The sequence below is a fragment of the Nannobrachium achirus genome (genome assembly GCF_963921795.1).
Source record: "Nannobrachium achirus genome assembly, chromosome: 1".
NCBI lineage: Eukaryota > Metazoa > Chordata > Actinopteri > Myctophiformes > Myctophidae > Nannobrachium > Nannobrachium achirus.
Window position 1 is genome coordinate 1076096 of NC_137810.1, and position 14955 is coordinate 1091050.

Below are 14955 nucleotides of genomic sequence, written 5' to 3' on the forward strand. Positions count from 1 at the left end.
AAATTATAATCTATATTCGAAAAAGGAGTAGGAAGAAGTTTGTGCAACTTATCAGGTCCTACCCCTGCATTTTATAACATAAATATCTTAAGTAGTTAAGTATTATGGCTTTCCGCCCCAGTGTTTATACACTCGAATTACAAACTAAATAAAGCAAAAATAAACAACAAACAATCAATCAGGCTTACTATTCCAAACAATCCTGCTCTGAACCCGTACTGCTGTACATAAATATTCTAACTGATATCTATTTATTATGTCCCTTTTATACATTTTCTTAAACTTGTTCCATGATTCACTTTTTTTCAATTCATCTCTAAGATCATTCCATAGAATAACCCCTTTTGCAGATATGCAGTGTTGTTTTGCATTGATCCTTACAAATGGATGGTCAAACATACATATACCTCTCAAATCATAATTACACTTCCTCCCTTGGAACAACTTTTGGATATTGTGCGGCAATGTTTTATTTTCTGCTTTGTACATTATATGAGCTGTTTTCAGGTCAACCAGATCTTTGAATTTTAAAGTTTTTAATTGGATAAAGAATTTATTAGTTGGTTCTCTATCATTTGTTTTATTTATAATTCTTATAGCTCTTTTTTGAAGGATAAATATTGAGTAAGTATTTGTTATGTATGTGTTTCCCCACACCTCCACACAGTAAGTTATGTATGGTAGTATAAAGGAACAATATAACAGATATAATGCAGTTTTATTTAAAGTTTTACCATGTAACTTTTTTTATAAAACAAATCTTAAAATTGTCCTAACTGTTAAATCGCTAAAGTTTTAGAACACCCACTCCGTTATTTTCAGCTTCTGAAGCCTTCTCTTTATATGTTTTCTATGATCCTGGCCGTGGACCGGATTTCGCGCAAAATTGACGTAATCTGCATCATCTGTATACATTGTGTATACGTTGCCCAATCACATCGCCGATCATGCACACATGGTACACTACCGGCCAATCACAGCGCATCTTGAAGTGGGGTCGCCATATTTGTAGTCGCCCGTGTGTCTCTTTACTCAAAAAGTAATCTCGCCTACCAGGCAGGGTGAAGTAGTCTGTTTCTCCGGAATGCCTGAACGCCCAGGAACCAGGGACCCCTCTAAAGATAGCTCTCGGCGTTGTGGAGGCAGACGCGGGGGTATGAAGGTACGAAAAACGGGCGAAAGACGCGAACGCGACCGCGGTTTGCTATATGGCTACTGACCACTAGTTGAGAATCTTACACAGTATAGCTTTAAATAATCTTTAACCTTGTATAATATTGCAATTGACTTGGCTATTTTAGTTTTTATATAATTTATATGAGGCTTCCAACATATTTTATTATCTATAATTACTCCAAGAAATTTGACCTCAGTTACTTCTTCAATTTCTATTTAATTTATTGTTAGTTTTTTAATATTATTTATTCTACGATTACCAAATATTATATACTTTGTTTTACTTAAATTTAGCGTTAATTCATTAGAATCAAACCAAATCTTTAATGTCTTCAGTTCCTGCTCCACTGTATCCAAAAGTTGTTCCAAGTTTTCTCCACAACAGATCAAGTTTGTATCATCTGCAAAGATTATTGTTTTCATTAGTCTCGAAACCTCACATAGATCATTAACGTACAAGATGAAGAGTAAAGGGCCCAACACAGAACCCTGAGGAACTCCATATTTAACAGTCAAATTTTGCGATTTACAGTCATTTATTTGTACATATTGGTTTCTACTATACAAATAACTACTTACCCAGGCCAGCGCTACCCCTCTAATTCCATACCTCTCTAATTTTTGAGCGGTGGTTACACCGTCTCCTATACGTGGCCGTGTGTGTATGCGTGTGTGTGTGCGTGTGTGTCTGTATGTAGCCTGAAGTACCTTTTTTGACCACACATGTTAAGGGAGGGGCGCTGTTGTTCAGGCCAGGCCAGGCCAGACACACACACACACACACACACACACACACACACACACACACACCACACACACAGGCACCCCTCCCCCCCACGACCACCGCTCAGTTCACACGGGTGTGATTTTTTAATAACAAGTCATGATTTACAGAATCAAAAGCTTTACTGAGGTCTAGAAATACTCCAATAGCATACTCTTTATCTACCAATGCCTTGGTTACTGTCTCCACAAAATCTATTAACGCATGTGTTGTTGTCCTATTGGCCCTAAAACCATATTGTTGTTCACATAATATGTTGTGTTTGGAAATAAACTCATCTAGCCTCTTGTAAAAAACTTTCTCCAGTATTTTAGAAAACTGTGGAAGGAGGGAAACTGGTCTGTAATTTGTTAATTCATGTTTATCTCCAGCCTTATATATAGGTATAACTTTTGCTATCTTCATCTTGTTAGGGAATATTCCTGTTTTTAGTGATTGGTTACAGATATATGCAAGAGGTTTCGACACATATTCAACAATACTCTTTACTAATGCCATGTCAATTCCATTACAATCTAAGGATGTCTTGGCCTTACAATTATTGACAATGTCAATTATTTCTTTTTCATTTGTTCCCTTCAAAAACATAGAGTTTGCTATCTTTTTAGTTTCCCCTTCTACCTTGTTTTCATAACCAGTCTTTGGAATCTTATTAGCCAAATCAGGACCAACATTAACAAAGAATGTATTAAATTCATCAGCCACTTGACTCATTTCATCAATATTTATTTTATTAATTGTCCGAAAATAATTTGGATATCCTACTTTACCTGCACCTTTTTTTATAATGCCATTCAGTACCTTCCATGTGTTTCTAATATTACTCTTATTTTCCTCCAGTACTCTACTATAATAGGCTCTTTTACTGCTTCTCATAATTCCTATAAGTTTGTTTTTATATAATTTATAACTGTGTTCAGCCTCTATTGTCCTCTTTTTTAGGAATTCTTTGTAAAGTGCATTCTTCTTCTTACATGCTTTTTGTATCCCTTTAGTTATCCACGGTTTTCCACTAAATTTCTGTTTAATCGTTTTCTTCACTAGAGGGCAGTTCTTATCATAGAGAGCAGTTAATATGGATAAAAAAAGTAAATCAATGTTAGTATCACCACAAACAAAAAACATTTTCTTATTATTTATATTATTGTTCATTTCCATTAACCTATCTCTGAATGTTTCAATACATGAACCAGGTGTCCTATAGACACAACTTATTACTGCATTTTTTGAATTCATAATCTCCAATTCCACAGTAACGCTTTCCATGATATTATCTACAACCATTGACATATTAGTTACATGTTTAGTTTTATATTTTTTATCAATATATAATGCAACTCCCCCACACTTTCTATGTGCCCTATTATTAAAAAATATTTCATATCCCTCTAGGTTATATAGAATATCCTGTCCATCATCAAGCCAGGTCTCAGAGATTGCTACTGCAGTGAATTTGTTTCCCAGTTCACTTAAACACCGTTTTATCTTTGAGAAATTTTCATTCATACTCCTACAGTTGAAATGGATAATTGATATCGACCCTTCCATATTAATCTTTCCTTTAAGAGGTTCTTCAGTATAATATTCACATTTGTTATGTGTAGTATTATAAAAATTATTTTCAGGATCGATATCATTATCCATATCATGCATTTTATGTTCAGTATATTCAAACATTTGACAACTGAGTTGTTTCAAAGCTTGTCATTCCTACGATTTTTATGCAACAGACTCGAATCACTACATGTAGAATACAGATATAACAAACTAGCAAGATGCCTTGAGGGTGCCTCGCTGCAGTTTTGTACTTCTACTACTAGGAAATGAAGCCATCTGTCCATGATTGCCAGTATTAAAGTCACTGAGGTATGCGTGGGGACCCGGCCCGTTGCAGGTATGCGTGGGGACCCGGCCCTTACAACAGGGACTTTAAGCTCCATGATGTTCAGGACAGCAACGCCAGGCGGAGTATGGCTGCTATGACATAATCACCATAGCGGTCAGAATCTTTAAGCAAACAGCCGGCGGCGACAGGGTCCCACCCCTTTCACTGAACTCTTTGGTTCCCATGGCGATGCGTCTATGCAGGTTTATCTATGGAGCACTGATCCATTTCTGCTTAACGGAGCCGTCTGCTGGAGCCGCCATTGCTTAAAGTGTCTAAAGTCATTGGGGGAACAGTGTGGTGTTCAGAACCAGAGGGTCAGGGTGGTCTGCAGATGTGTTCCTTCTAGAAGAGGAACATCTGGACACCATGGTGCTGTGGTCTGACCACCCAGCACACTCTGTGTGTGTGTGTGTGTGTGTGTGTGTGTGTGTGTGTGTGTGTGTGTGTTTGTGTGTGCACTAACCTGACTCCTATAAGAAGAGCGATCAGCATGGAACAGACTGGATCAGCGATCATCAGGTCATATTTCTGCATCAGCAGAGCTGAGATGATCACTCCTATAGAACCCAGAGTATCTGCTACGATGTGGAGGAATACACCTGTAAACACACCCAATACAACCACAATGTTATATGAGATACTCAAATGGTTTCCTGTGGAAATAAGCTTAGTCTTTTCATGGATCTCCTTTTAGTAGACCTTGTACCAGTGAACTTGTACAGTCATGAATCTGTACATTTTCCTATGCAAACTGACAATAAAGTCTTCAATCAATCAATCAATCAATCAGACCAACATAGAAACCAGAGACATGTAGGAAGACAAACACAAACACTTTACGCTCAGCTTGGGTGGAAATAAGACTGATGTGGACCAGATTAAATATCACAGCATTCTGAACCCATTACCTTCACATTAAAATAACTAGTGTACATTTTGTGTGGACACACACACACACACACACACACACACACACACACACACACACACACACACACACACACACACACACACACACACACACACACACACACACACACACACACACACACACACACACACACACACACACACACACACACACACAATGCCTGTGTGGTTGACGGTGCATGACTGCCACCTAGTGGCCACAGCACCACCCTGCAGGCAGTAAGAAATCAGTGGTTTTCAACCTTTTACACATCAAGGTCCAGTATTTATTATTTACTATTTATTCATCATTTGAGTACCTGAGACGAATAACAGTCTAAGGGTTACGTATTTTTTTGGATAGACATTTTTTTTACCAGACTGTAAACCACAAACTAGAAGTTTTTAATCTCTTAAATTGTGTACTCCCCCCTCATTTTGTTGACTCAGTATGTCTTTAGACACCCTAGAAGAGGGAAAACCTTTCCAGTGAGGGGTTTTATCACATGAAACACATCAAAATGTTGTGTATGTGTTAAGATGTCCATGTGATAAAGTGTATATCAGTAAACCCACCCGTCCCATTAAACAAAGAATATAAAAGTTCAATAAGAAGTAAAGATGTTAGTAAACTGTACTGTCACTTTAATAATCCTTCTCATCCCATCCAGGGGTGTCGCACCAAATTCTCAGCCCTAGGTCCTTTAGCTATTGAAAAATAGCAGATCTACAAGCTCACAGCGCGGCACCGAGTGCTGCGCTGTGAGCTTGTAGATCTGCTAGCTAAAGTATAAAATCATTAAGGCTTTGACAGCACAATCATCAGTGTATTTTGGATTCATGTCAATGTGTGTTTTCAGATATTTAACCACTTGAACCGTCAATACTTAATAAACTTGACCTTTCACTCTGTGCTCACAACGCCTCGCAGCGCGAGGCGTTGTAGATTTGCTATTTTTGGCTATACAGTTCACACTAGGGTAAAAAGCATTGGAGGATTTGGAGGACACCCTGTATTAACTCTGAGGACCCCCCCAGGGGTCCCGGACCCCCTGTTGAAGCCCCCAGCCCTAGAAAGTCTACAACCTCTAGGTCTAAATGAGGATGTTGACATGAGTGTTGTACTATAAATACACTACAATAGACATGTTTTGCTACTTGCTTTATGATGGCTTCTGCCTGATGCTTGCATTGTATTACATTCTGTCTACTGTTATGTTGTGTTTGTTTTGTGTAAATATCTCCCTCCTTTCTTTGGTGTTTTCTTATCTCTTTGTCCTTTTGTAGTACTTCTCTGTAAGACCAGTGTTGGGGAAGTTAAAGTTACATGTAACTGAGTTACGTAACTAAGTCACCTTTTGCTGTAACTTGCTGGTAACTGAGTTACATTCATATTTCTGTAACTCGTCAAGTAACTGAGATACTTTTTGGGTAATTTTTGGCTCAAGTTACAAGAAGTTACTAGCGAAGTTATAATTTTACGATCAAATGTCCTCAACAGATCATAATTTTCTCATTTTTTAACGTTATTTTAGGAACACAGATGTTTACTAAAGAAAATGTCAACCTTTTTGAAATAAAACATAAAACTCAGTTGAGAGGCATATTTCTGCTGGCATGTGACTTTTTTGTAGGATATTATATTTTGTTTCATGTACACCAAATGTGCGTTCAATTTAACGCTGAAAATAAAGTTACTTTTTCTATGTAACTTGAAACTTTATAAGTTACATTTCTCCAGGGGTATAACTTTAACTTGATCAAGTTACTGCCATGGTGAGTTACTTGTAACTGTACAAGTTACGCTTTCAAAGTAACTTCCCCAACACTGTAAGAGTCTACAACTCCCTTGATTACTGACTGAAATGTCTGACACAGATGTGATCAAGTGATGACACCCTTTAATATCTCTGCTGTTGGGCTGAAAAGTACAAAATGTTCATTTTGGGGGAAATGAGCTCAAGTGGAGTTAGGAGGTTTTGACCAAAGGTCTTTTTACTACTTTTCATTGGTTCAATATTATTTTAACCAACACACAGACGTAAAGAGTATTCAATAGCACATATTTATGAAAAAAATGCAGACAGTGACCATATATGGTCATTGTCACTGACGATGTTATGCCTGAAGAAGGTCAATGACCAAAAGCTTGCACTTTATTTAACTGAACATAAAAAACTTGGTTTTGCACAGTGTGCTGAGACTCCCTTTAATTGTTCATCTTGCTCCATGTTGGACTCCAGAACCTCAGCTAAATCTACTGACAGATGAGCCATGGTTTATTCACTACACTCTCAACAGTTACAGATCTATGAGGGTCCATTTGGTTACCAACCCTCCATCATTTAGCTGAGGACCACCTGGAACCTCCTCAAGGACCACTGGTTGAAAACCACTGACACAGAGCAGAACTACAGACAGACAGACAGACAGACAGACAGACAGACAGACAGACAGACAGACAGACAGGCAGGCAGGCAGGCAGGCAGGCAGGCAGGCAGGCAGGCAGGCAGGCAGACAGGCAGACAGACAGACAGACAGACAGACAGACAGACAGACAGACAGACAGGCAGGCAGGCAGGCAGGCAGGCAGGCAGGCAGACAGACAGACAGACAGACAGACAGACAGACAGACAGACAGACAGGCAGGCAGGCAGACAGACCTCACCTTGTAGGATTTGTTTTGTGGCTCCTTTCCCTGGAGTGTGTTCATCTGAAACAACACAATATACACACTTTAATGAATAATAACATATCATTATCATTTATAAACACAACCCTGCTTATCATTCATGTTTTGAGGTAAAATTAGAAAATGTGTTTATTTTGTAATTTTCCATTAACCCTACAAGGGCCGGTCAGAGTGACCCAAAGGGTCTGGTATATACTGGACTGGACTTTTATTATTAGAGCTTTTATTTCTTGCTCCAAAAGCCAGCGCTCTGAGCGTTTTAACTGTGCGACAGCGATGACGCAACCAGATGGCGACGGAGTAGTGAATTCACTACTGTAGTACACTTAGGGATGGGTGTCGTTAAGATTTTAGCGATTCCGATTCGGGTTCTGCTTATCGATCCCATTCCTTATGGATTCTCTTATGGATTCTCTTATGGATTCTCTTATGCATTCTCTTATGCATTCTCTTATGGATTCTCTAATGGATTCTCTTATGCATTCTCTTATGGATTCTCTTATGCATTCTCTTATGCATTCTCTTATGCATTATCTTATGGATTCTCTTATGGATTCTCTAATGGATTCTCTTATGGATTCTCTTATGGATTCTCTTATGCATTCTCTTATGCATTCTCTTATGCATTATCTTATGGATTCTCTTATGCATTCTCTTATGGATTCTCTTATGCATTCTCTTATGCATTCTCTTATGCATTATCTTATGGATTCTCTTATGCATTCTCTTATGGATTCTCTTATGGATTCTCTTATGCATTCTCTTATGCATTCTCTTATGGATTCTCGGATTCTCTTATGCATTCTCTTATGGATTCTCTTATGGATTCTCTTATGGATTCTCAGCCTCCTCGTCATGCTGGGGGCCAACGGTCTTATCTACCTCCTCCACTCCTTATTCTCCTCCTGTCATTTTCTTCTTTTTCTAGTTTTTATTTAGATTTTGTGCTCAATCCAACATCCCCCTGCAATTTTCTATATTTTCACCAAAAGGCCCGTTTAGATATTTCAGCCCCTGCCCCTCTAACATTCTCTGCACGTCCCTGGTGTAGCCTACTCTATCCACAAGTTTCCGCGGGAGTTTACTGGAGACTATCAGGACCAAACTTCCGGGTTTAACAGCAGACATACAAGCTCACGTCGCGTCGCAGATGCAACCCGTTGTGAGCTGTCTGTCTGTCGGTGCCCCGTCACCCCTGGACTGCCGTCACGGCACCCCAGGGTGCCCCGTCACCCACTGTGAAAACCCCTGCTCTATATCTCTGTCCCCTTACAACAGATAAACTACACCACTCACCGTGACAGTGTGGCTCGTCGTGAGCGTGCCCGTGACCTCCGTGAGAGTGCCCGTGACCTTGACCTTCGTGGGTGTGGCCGTGACCCTCGTGGGCGTGGCCATGACCCTCGTGGGCGTGGCCATGACCCTCATGGGCGTGGCCATGGTGTTTGGAGGTGTGGTCGTGGTTCGCACTGCCGTTGAAGAGAGAGTGACTATGACCATGACCTGAGAGAGAGAGAGAGAGAGAGAGAGAGAGAGAGAGAGAGAGAGAGAGAGATTTATCTGACCAATCGATTCAGTACACATCATCTCTGAGCCTGATTGAGTGTTAACACAGCACAGCTGGCAGGTTCTGTGGATTCTACGCAATGCACAGTACGGCTGTGCCTCATTGATTGATTGAAAGCAGCCAGTAGGCTATGCGTGTTTTATTGCGAGAAACCAAAGTATATGTTTTCATTCGACTAAGATATTGCCATTCGACTAGGTGCCGTTTCAATCGATTAGTCGACTATTCGGGGTCACCCCTAGTGTACTGTGCAGTGTGCATGCATGGATATGATATTCATTATCTGGTTTATTCTATGTGTACTGTGCAGTGTGCATGCTTGGATATGATATTCATTATCTGGGTTATTCTATGTGTACTGTACAGTGTACATGCATGGATATGATATTCATTATCTGGTTTATTCTATGTGTACTGTGCAGTGTGCATGCATGGATATGATATTCATTATCTGGGTTATTCTATGTGTACTGTGCAGTGTGCATGCATGGATATGATATTCATTATCTGGGTTATTCTATGTGTACTGTGCAGTGTGCATGCATGGATATGATATTCATTTAATGTCTTTATTCTATGTGTACTGTGCAGTGTGCATGCATGGATATGATATTCATTATCTGGGTTATTCTATGTGTACTGTGCAGTGTGCATGCATGGATATGATATTCATTATCTGGGTTATTCTATGTGTACTGTGCAGTGTGCATGCATGGATATGATATTCATTTAATGTCTTTATTCTATGTGTACTGTGCAGTGTGCATGCATGGATATGATATTCATTTAATGTCTTTATTCTATGTGTACTGTGCAGTGTGCATGCATGGATATGATATTCATTTAATGTCTTTATTCTATGTGTACTGTACAGTGTGCATGCATGGATATGATATTCATTATCTGGGTTATTCTATGTGTACTGTACAGTGTACATGCATGGATATGATATTCATTATCTGGGTTATTCTATGTGTACTGTACAGTGTACATGCATGGATATGTATTCATTATCTGGGTTAGGCAGGCAGTGGACCTAAAGCAGAAAAAAACATTAAAAACTATTTAATGCAATTGTTTTTACAATGTTATGGAATATGGAAGGTTTTCCTAACATGGCCCAGGCTTATTCTACACAATACATTATAATATCTAACTATTAATGTACCAGATGTCTGTCTGTCTACCGTCTGTCTGCATGATGACATCAGTGATACTAAACAGTGTCGTCACCATGGTAACAGCCGCATGCTGAAACAATGCCCAAATTAGGGGTTAGGTGTAGGCCTGGGGCGGTATGGACATTTTGTTATCGCGGTTTTCATCTTCCCATTCCCGACGGTATTGCGGTAATTACAGCACCCCCGTATCTATCAATTAGGGTTCAGTGATAAGCCGAAATAATCCTATCATCTGCCCAGACTTCACCGCTCCACCGTCCTATAAGCCAGAGTTATACACCTCCCCGTACAGCACAGCAGCAGGTCTGGCTTCGAAAGTAGCAGATCTACAAGCTCACAACATGTTGCGTCTGCGACGCGTTCCGAGCGTGTAGATCTGTGCAGTGACGGGTTACTATAGTAACGTAGGCTACGCTGGGGCTTCTCAGGCTGTTTGTGAACAAACCAGATGAGACAAAGTGATCCTGTACTGATTGAGTGGTGATATAAACATATAGTAGACAAGTTTTAGTTACCAGACTTGACATAAAAGCTTGTAAGATGGGACCACCGACGGGCAGCGACGTGGTGGAAAAAGTACGGTACTCAAGATTTTCTAAGTCGACAATCCCGTCTGTCAGTTGACAGAAAATAGCGTCCTCTTTACTTCTCCCCCATTTTAAAACTCGCTCGTTTCAATAAATAATAGCCCCACTCCGCTCGCATGCTCTGTATAGCCTATATATTTTTTGGGAGGGATACAAAAAAAATAACTAAAACATTTTATTCTTTATTTTTATTTTATTCCCGCGGTAAGGACACTGACACAGCGGTAAGTATACCGCGATACGGTGGTACGGCGGTTACCGTACCCAGCCCTAGTTAGGTGACAGTACCTGAGTCTCCATGAGAGTGTCCATGTCCTCTATGGGTCAGGGTAACAGTAGGGTTAGGGGGGTTAGGGTAGTCTCGCGAGGCCAGACTGTTGCCTCCGCGATTTTGGCAAATGCTCCCGGCATAGTCTGGCAAACCGGAATAGAAATGATGAGTGTGAGATAAAGCGGATGTGACCTTGGTGCAGTAGCAATAACAGGTCCTACTGGAAGTGTTATGTCTCCTTTCAATATTTCTGATGTTATTTTGTCTTTCTCTGGTGTTATTGGTGTTACTTCCATGATGTTTTCAAATGTTTTCTTAAACTATACACCCATAACAAGAATAGGCCGCTCAAATGACTTTGTCTGAGCTATTGTGTTTCTGTTATGTTTCCAATGGGACTACAGTTCAGTGCAGCAGTGGCTACTTCCGATACTCGCCGTTCAGGAGCTGCCGTTCCAGACTCTATATAGCATTCAGAGATTGTGGAATAGTTGTCTGGCTACGCAAGACTAGGGTTAGAGGGTACCTGAGTCTCCATGTCCTCCATGTTGGAACACAAAGATCCCCACCAGGCTGGGTTAGGGTTAGGGTAACAGTAGGGTACAGTAGGGTTAGGGTTAAAGGGTTATAGGGTACCTGAGTCTCCATCATGAGAGTGGCCATGTCCTCCATGCTGGAACACAAAGATCCCCACCAGGTTGACCAGCAGACCAGCGATGCTGACTGGGAGGAGACGCTCATGATGGACATCTGGAGGCTCCAACGCCCTCTGGTGGAGAGAGAGAGACGCACGCACACACACACACACACACACACACACACACACACACACACACACACACACACACACACACACACACACACACACACACACACACACACACACACACACACACACACACACATGATATAAAATAAATCATTTTCAAGACATTTATAGTGAGATGAAACCAGCCCAGCCCAGCATAAAGTCTGAACTAAGAGACACAAACATCAAGCTACTCTGAAACCTTGTCCAAGTAAATAACCAAGACCAGGGATACTCAACCTTCTGAACCAGTGGGCCACATTACACCAATGTCAACGGGCCAGTTGATAAAATGACATTACTTGATAACTTCTCTCTTTTATGTGCTTTATTTCCATATGATTTAAGACAAGTGCAATGTGCATTATTTTATGACTTGGAATTCCATTTAAATTATGTGACACAATTTTCCTACATTTTCAATATTCCACACAAACACTGAAACAAACTAATGTAGGCCTACATGTGTTTGCTATGTGTCTTTGTTGTTGTCTATGTGTCTGCCTGCTATCAAGAGGGATAACATTAAAGATAGCTGAGCACATCTCTCTTTGCTTCACAATGTTATTTATGACTTGGCCCACATTCAACACAAATGGCTTTTTACAGAAAATAAACTTGTGAAAATCTTGTGAAAATTACGGCTAGAAAAGTAAATAAAATAAAACAATCTACTTAAAATAGATTACCCAGAATGTTTAGCTACCAAATAGCTAATGATGCGGTTAGTAGAGCTACAGTACATCTCACTTTCTTTAGATTTGCATTAGGCCTACAATGACGTTTTGGGTATGCTAATTAGTCAGGCAGAGCCACTGGTAAAAATCAGTAAGACTCCCTAATCGGGAGATAAGCGACCGTCAGGTCGCATACACAAACTTTAGAAGGAAAAGAAATCTGCAAAAGTCGGCAATTTCAATGGCCGCTTTCAAGATGTTTTGGCCATTATCTCTGGAACGGAAGGTCCAATCTGCTCAGTTTAAAGCTTGTTGGATGTGACTTCGAGGACTTTAAGCTGGTGGGCAGGAAGTGGCCCGCGGGCCGGAGTTTGAGTATCACTGACCAAGACCTTTAAATCAGGGGTTCCCAAACAGGGCACCCCTATAAATATTATTTTCACCCGATGCACCCCTACATAATATTCATCATTTTCACTCCCAGCACCTTTTATTTATGCCTATTTTAGTGATTATGTTGCAATGAAAACGCAAAGATAACAGCCATTTGGATTAGAACTGACTGAAAATAAATAAATGTATACTTCAAAAGTTTAAAATGATACAAAATATATTTTTTAAGTGTCCAAATAAATTCCAAATATTATCAAATGATCTCGCGGCACCCCTTGACTGCCGTCATGGCACCCCAGGGTGCCCCGTCACCCAAATGAACTAAGATAACAAACACCACCCTACAGATCATCTCATTAAACTAGACCAGGTCAACCTGGTTGTGCCAGACCCCCTGTCTGTCATCATCATTTATGACATCATGCCTTTTGTAGGCATGTCATCATCATGTCATCATCATATATACCCTTTATATAGAAAAGGGACAGACCGACATTTGCTTATGTAGGCCTACCCATTTCATGGGTCTGGCAATAACAGGGTGTGTCAGAGTCACGCCCATGTGTAGTCATGTGATTAGAGACGCTCAATGAGCTGACAGCTTTAATAGGATTAAAACTGGAGACTTCATTAATAGGCTTTAAGAAAACAACTCTTAACTGGAGACTCATTCATTTAATGTCCTGATGTTTGCACCTCTCGGTTCTGCAACACCTCATTATCTCTAGACCGGGGGTCTTCACCAGGGGGTCCAGGGCCCCTGGGGGGTCCTTAGAGTTACTACAGTCAACAATCTTTGAGTGATAAGAAGTTTATTTTTTCTACACTAACCACTTGAACCCTAGTATCCTTATTCTATGTGGAACATTAGCCAAGAATAGCAGATCTACAAGCTCACAGCGCCTCGCAGCGCCCTCACATCCTACTTAAATACACAGAAAAGAAAAAAAAACACGTATTTTCCTCCTGCATAGAAAGTCGATGGGAGCCCAACTTGATTTGGCCGCTGTGGCGACCCTGAAGGTTGCGCCCTAGCTAAATCATTAGAGCAGCCCTGGGATACATCTGTGCCTCATTTGGTGATTTTAGACTGATTAGCATGAACTTACCATTCTATCTCCCTAACGCCCCGACTATATTGTGATCAATATAAGTAGGAAAATGAGCCTAGGTGTTATTTAGGGTGGAGTTGTCTTTTAAGTCAGCCTATGGTTTCATGTCCATTTAAGCCCTGTTTACTTAATGGTATGACAAATAGTGAAAACAGCCGATCTACAAGCTGCATTTGTTCAGATGAGTTAAATAACAGATTACCTCCACTCCCTGAGAAGATCTACAAGCTCAGGTGTGTAATAGATTACTAGGTGTGTAATAGATTACCTCCACTCCCTCTGAGAAGATGAAGAACGCTGTGAAGATCAGGAACAATCCATTGACGAATCCTGCCAGGACCTCTGCACGCACATACCTACACACACACACACACACACACACACACACACACACACACACACACACACACACACACACACACACACACACACACACACACACACACACACACACACACACACACACACACACACACACACACACACACACACACACAGGTCCCCGGGTGTGGATAAACAAAACAGTGATTAAAGTCCCAACAGAATGTTTCCATTTACTGCTTTGACACTTCCTGGTCTTGACAGCCCAAACACCCAACAGAAAAGTCCTGTCTGATTGCATACAATGACGTTAAACTCACTTTGCCACTTGATTTGCCATTCACTTTAAACATGCAGATACCCTCTATATGACTATATTACTATATTCACTTTAAACATGCAGATATCCTCTATATGACTATATTACTATATTCACTTTAAACATGCAGATATCCTCTATATGACTATATTACTATATTCACTTTAAACATGCAGATATCCTCTATATGACTATATTACTACCATTCACTTTAAACATGCAGATACCCTCTATATGACTATATTACTATATTCACTTTAAACATGCAGA

At 40.3% G+C, this 14955-nt stretch overlaps 2 protein-coding genes across 2 annotated transcripts in view; both read right to left on the minus strand.

Annotated features, from left to right (window-relative positions):
- Nucleotides 1–14955, minus strand: part of tmem259 (transmembrane protein 259) — a 354282-nt gene that overhangs the window by 21508 nt on the left and 317819 nt on the right. The gene's annotated exons all lie outside the window — the stretch shown is intronic.
- slc30a7 (solute carrier family 30 member 7) overlaps nucleotides 1–14955 on the minus strand; it is a 29605-nt gene that overhangs the window by 9394 nt on the left and 5256 nt on the right. Inside the window, exons 4-8 of the mRNA XM_080735651.1 lie at nucleotides 14314–14401; nucleotides 11692–11824; nucleotides 8746–8952; nucleotides 7426–7470; nucleotides 4312–4447 (exon numbers count right to left, since the gene is read on the minus strand). Coding sequence (XP_080591777.1) covers nucleotides 4312–4447; nucleotides 7426–7470; nucleotides 8746–8952; nucleotides 11692–11824; nucleotides 14314–14401 — 609 coding nt within the window. The remainder of the gene's footprint in view (nucleotides 1–4311; nucleotides 4448–7425; nucleotides 7471–8745; nucleotides 8953–11691; nucleotides 11825–14313; nucleotides 14402–14955) is intronic.